This window comes from Rattus norvegicus, chromosome X (assembly GCF_021556685.1).
Source record: "Rattus norvegicus strain SHRSP/BbbUtx chromosome X, alternate assembly SHRSP_T2T, whole genome shotgun sequence".
Classification (NCBI taxonomy): Eukaryota; Metazoa; Chordata; class Mammalia; order Rodentia; family Muridae; genus Rattus; species Rattus norvegicus.
The window spans coordinates 158474149-158479376 of record NC_141554.1 but is presented as its reverse complement, the minus strand read 5'-3'; the positions used below and the strand labels follow the sequence as shown (position 1 = coordinate 158479376).

General features: G+C 50.8%; 1 protein-coding gene across 2 annotated transcripts in view; it reads right to left on the bottom strand.

Moving 5' to 3' along the window:
- Prrg3 (proline rich and Gla domain 3) overlaps nucleotides 1–4595 on the bottom strand; it is a 10243-nt gene extending 5648 nt beyond the window's left edge. The window contains exons 1-4 of one of the 2 annotated variants that reach the window (XM_087599251.1): nucleotides 4275–4595; nucleotides 1246–1283; nucleotides 442–602; nucleotides 1–56 (exon numbers count right to left, since the gene is read on the bottom strand). The exon at nucleotides 1–56 is cut by the window's left edge and continues 5648 nt beyond it. In XM_087599251.1, coding sequence (XP_087455377.1) covers nucleotides 1–56; nucleotides 442–602; nucleotides 1246–1252 — 224 coding nt within the window. In that variant the 5' untranslated portion in view covers nucleotides 1253–1283; nucleotides 4275–4595. 2 annotated transcript variants of the gene reach the window in all.
- Between the last annotated feature and the right edge of the window lie 633 nt (nucleotides 4596–5228).

Below are 5228 nucleotides of genomic sequence, written 5' to 3'. Positions count from 1 at the left end.
TGCGAGGGATCTCGAACTGAGTACACTGCATTTGGGTATCCCTTCCAAAACTCCATCTGCAAAAGAAGAAGGGCCACTCAATCCTGAGGAAGACAGAACCAGGAAATGCTTACCTAACATCCATGTGTTAGATATCTGAGGCCTCCAGCAAGTCCTGTACCAAGGACAGGCTTGTGAGCCCTTCTCCACCCTGAGCCATCTTACTCGCCAGAGAGAACTGTCAGAGAGTCTAACAAATCCACCAACGTTGAGAAACAAAGCTCCCAGATGAGGAAGTTCACACAAATCATATAACAGACCTAGAAGGACACCCCAGCATTCCTTTTGGGCTCCAACAGGCAGAATATAGGCTGGGTTGGTAGTCTTCCCAGGTTTCAAACCTATTCCCATTATTCCCAATATTGCACCTCCTCCCAGAACCCAGCCCCAGGGAGTACATGCCGTTTTCTCTTTGTTCTCAAATACTTCCTTGACCTCTTCATAACTGCAGATCTCTTCCATGCACTCCCGCTCAATGGTGCCTTGACGTAGCTCCTCCAGAAACTCATTTGCACGGGGGAACCGTTTCAGGACTGCATGGGCATTCTTAGCTTCCAGGAACACTGAGAAGACAACCACAGTGAAGCAATTCAGTCCCTACAAACCAGACTGGCCCAATAATGAAGGAAATAGGGCAAATCCTGCAGGCCTGGAGCCAGGACTCCAAGCAAAAGCCTGGCCTATTGCAGTACTGATGGGAAGGCTGACTTTCTATGATGCTGTGCTCTCCAGCAGGAGCTCAGGGTCCCAAATTGGCCAAGGTCCCTCCCCATAGAAAGGAAAATGAGACACAACTGAGAAGGAACTTCAGGTGGAATAGGAAGAAGGACCAGTAAGAATTCTCTGTACTGTAGTCTTATATAGAAATATCCAGTAGTTTCTGTATCTTTCTTGAAACAGAAATGCCAGTGATCTTACCATGAGAGCTCTTCCAAGCTGCCATTTGTGAGACTAAAGTGGGGCATGAGCTGTGACTTTGGAGGACGATAGCAATCACCAAAGGTGAGACTGCTTCCTCCTCACAGTAAGTGATGCCCCTCTACGCCCAGGCTCCCAGGTCTGGCCTGCAAGCCTCTGTCCAAAGATCCATGAGCTGTTGCATTAGTGTACCCCAGAACCACTCAAGGAGAGAAAAGCTGAAAAGGTGGATGTGTTGCTTTTGCATGAGCCTGCCCAACTCAGATGGTTCCAGAAACATTCACTCACCAGCCATGATGCTTCCTCAGCTGCACTGTCTCACTTGCCTGTCAAGGGAGAAAAGAAAGTCATGGTGAAACCCTCTGGGGTATAGAATGTGACCTCCCACCAACCTGGCTAAAAGGTCAAAGCAGCATCCCATAAGGCACAGCACCTTCATACAGCCACTCCTAACTCCTGTTGCTTCTGCTTTGTCCCAAAAGACCTCTCCAGAACTCTCACTCTCCAAAGCCCAGCAGAGCCTTGCGCGCTCTCTCTCTCTCTCTCTCTCTCTCTCTCTCTCTCTCTCTCTCTCTCTCTCTCTCTCTCTCTCTCTCCTGTGAATTTGAAAGGAAAGCATCTGAGCTAACACTCCCTAACCCATCAATGAACCTTTATGAACCTTTGTCCTTCTTAATGGAAAGGACCCAGATACAGATTAGAAATCAAGCCCAGATATGAGGTCAAGTAGAGGCAAGGCTAAGCAAATTGACATAGAGACAAGACCTGGAATTGAATTTGATGGTGAAGATGAGTCCTAGACACCTCCAAAGATGAAAATGCTCACTGAACACCAAACTTAATGCAGCAACAACAGCCATCTCAAATATCCCAGCCTAGCTTAGGTTGACCTGCAGTAATCTATGGATATCTGTTGTGCAGGGTCATAGTCTTATACTCCCTGGTCCAATCCACTGAGCCCAAACTCAGACAATCTGCTTAACTCACTTTCACCAGAAAGAGAGAAGATGTTGAACTTCTCTGGAGGCAAGCACATCTTTTCTCTTAGCATTAAAAACTGCTGCAGCAGAGAACCTTGGTAGACATATTTAAAAGATCAACATGAAGACACAGGTCTAGGGATATAGCTTGTTCATACAGCATGTTCCAGGCATATCTAAGAATGTGGGTTTGTTTTTCAGGATCACAACTGACAACCAAGTAAGTCAACACAATACAATAAATCTGCGATGGTAACTTAGAGGAGAGGCCTCTATCAAGAAGTACCACCATAAAGCCTTTTTCTGCTAACACAATCCTACTCTTCTACTCATACACATATTCACACATATTCGGAAGCACTAAGCCATCAACATCTGGGAGCAATCACCCCTCAGTTCCCCTCCCCAAGCAGAAGCTCATGTTTTATGACTAATGGGATGTGAAACACATGAGCTTTGTAACCCATTATGCTACCCTTTTTGCCTAGGCTGCCAGGAAGTTCAGTATTAACAATGATGGCCAAATCCAAGTGCTCTGGAAGCCCAGCTATTGTGCGCATATGCTTTTCTCTACACAACTTGATAAAGTATTCTATTTATCATTCCAGAGTTTATTCCTATGGTGTGTTTAATATGTGGCTTCTACTCTGGAAGAATAAGGAGAATATAACCATGAATACAATTTAAATGATAGGGAAATAACTGATCTAATAGCCATCTGTACTATCATTGTATCACGGGGCTTTCTCCTTAGAACAAATGGAAAAATACCAACAGATTACTTCACTGAAATACCTCAAGTTTCAGTGACAAAAAGAGTACTATCAAAAAAAAAAAAACCTAGGGGGTCCATATAATAAGGATTCAGGAAGAATTGGATTAGGGACAGGGTCTTTTGGTTAAAGAAAAATAAAGCTGTCACATCACAGTTCGAGAAGAATGAGCAAAGCTTTCACTAATAAGAAAGCAAACACATCCCATTGCTTACCTATGTGAACTGCGGAGTTTAAAAAAATACACGGAAAAATTACATAAGAATTTTACATACAGCCATCTTTGGTCCCAACCCAACACTGGACTTCCGTGCATTCATACACACGCATACATCATAGCCCCAAGTTTGTGTTATCCTGGCCTGGAAAAGCCATTAGTTCATTTTGAGCCTCAAAGAAGCCAGGATCTCCCCCAGACAGTTCAGAGGACATTGACCACCCTATTTGCAATTTTGTAGCCACCACCACTGTTGCTGCTGCTATGAGGGCTTTTCCCCCTCCCTCCCCAAAATGTAGTGCCTGCTTCTTCCCCTATAAATACACCATCAATAGGCAGTTACTATGGCAACAGTGAGGAAGCACGAGGGCTCCAAGACAGAAAATGCAGCTGCAGTCACGCATGTATATGTCTCTCCAGCCCCTGGTGGATACTGTACAGCTGACTGTATGCTGAAAGAATTTTTAACCCACTCCCCACAGGAACACAGCTGAATCCTGACATTCTAGAAAGGAAGGAAGGCAGAGAACTGGCCACCACAAAGACCTTCCTTAACTCCACCCCAGGCTGAGGCCTCTGAATCCCAGTTCTCTGGGTCAAAACTCCCAAAGTACCTCCTACAGGGACTGATGGCCCCCTTGAGCACCTGGTGTACCAAGACCTGGCCTCCAAAGCTACTTCTCCAAATCCTGGCCCCTGTGGTTTCCATCACTCAGAACTGCTCGCCAGGAAAGGGTTCTGCGATTTCCAAATCTCATGATTCATCAATCCAGCACAAGACAACTCCCAAATTGTGCTTCAACTCAAACTCTGGGGTCTCTTGTTCCCCTTCTACTCATGCTGGCCCTGAAAGGGCCTGGCTTCACCCACCTTCGCTGGACACCAGCGCCCTTGTAAAGAACTCCTGCTTCTGGCCCAGCAACACTATTCTCCTAAGATCTACTCAAGAATCCAAACACCTTGGCCTGCCTGACCTCCAAATAAACTTCCCTCCCCAACAGTGCCTAGCTCCCAGCTCAGTGGCCCTGAACACCAAACCGTGCCCTCGGGCTTGGGGCATCCAAGCCAATGGCCTCACCGTTCTCCGGGCCCAGGAGGCGGCCGCCCTGTTTGCGCACGCAGCCCGCCACCCCTCTGCTGCTCCTCTTTGAGCAGGGCCCCTGTCCCCGCCCACCTGCTCCCCGTCGGCCAAGCCCCCGGCCCATCCCAGCGGTCTCCTCCCTTAGTCCCTCCCCGTCCCGCTTCCCACCCACCGGCCCTGGCGCCCCATCGCCCGCCAGGCCTGGGGCCAAAGAGCGCCTGGAGCCCCCGCCCCCCGCAGCCAGGCGCGCAGGCCTTGCCCATTACCTCGGCACCCCCTGCCTGCCCCTGCTTTCCTCTGGGGGCTCCGCCAGACCCTCCCCCCCGCACTCAGCCGAGCCAGCTCTGGCCTCGCGCCCCGCGCCTGGCGTGCCACTTGCGAGCGCCAAAACCGCCTTTCCCTGATAGCCAGGCCGCGATTGCCGCGCTGCACCGCGCACCAGGCCTCCGGGCCAGGAGAGGAAGAAGGGGTGGGGCCGGCTGAAGCGACCTAGGGCTTAGGTGGGGAAGGCCAGCAAGCTGGGCGGAGGGGCGGTGGCGCGCACCAAGCACTGCGCGCCCGCGCCCAACTCCGCCGGCGCCGCCCCTGCCTGCGCCCGTGCTGCTGGGGGGCGGGGCCTGACCGGCGGGCCTGGGACTCCCTGGGGACCCTCGGCCTCCACCCTGGCCCAGAGGTGACTCCTCGTGGCGCAAACCCTGCGAAGACCCGGCTCTTTACGTGCCCTGTCAAGGCCGGCGTTCCAGGCGTCTTGGAGCCGCAGAGTCCGATCTGCCTCCTGGGCCCCACCCAGGCTCACCTGCCATTCCAGCCAGCCTAGCCTGGGTACCTGCGGAGAAGAGAGGGGAGCATGACAGTTGGCCCAGAACGCCTTATGAGGCTCCTCGGGTCCGCAAAGAACAGGCCGAGTTGAGGCCCTGCTCCTTCTGCTAATGACTGAGTGACCTTAGTTTCTTCACTTACATCCATCCCCCACCCTGCCTGGGAATGGCAGGCTTTTCTCTGGAGAAATCTGAGAAATGGAAAGAATCCTGCCTGCTTTTTTCCCCCATTGGTCTGCAGCTAGAAGGAGAGGGAAAAGAAGAGGGGAAAAAAAGTCCTGCAAGGAGTGAATACACCTCAGCTGTGGGAGGTTCTACCTGGCTAGAGAAAGCTCTGGTAGGAGACAAGCATTGTTCTAGGAATTGAATTTGGACCAGAGAGATGATTAGGATATGGGTCTT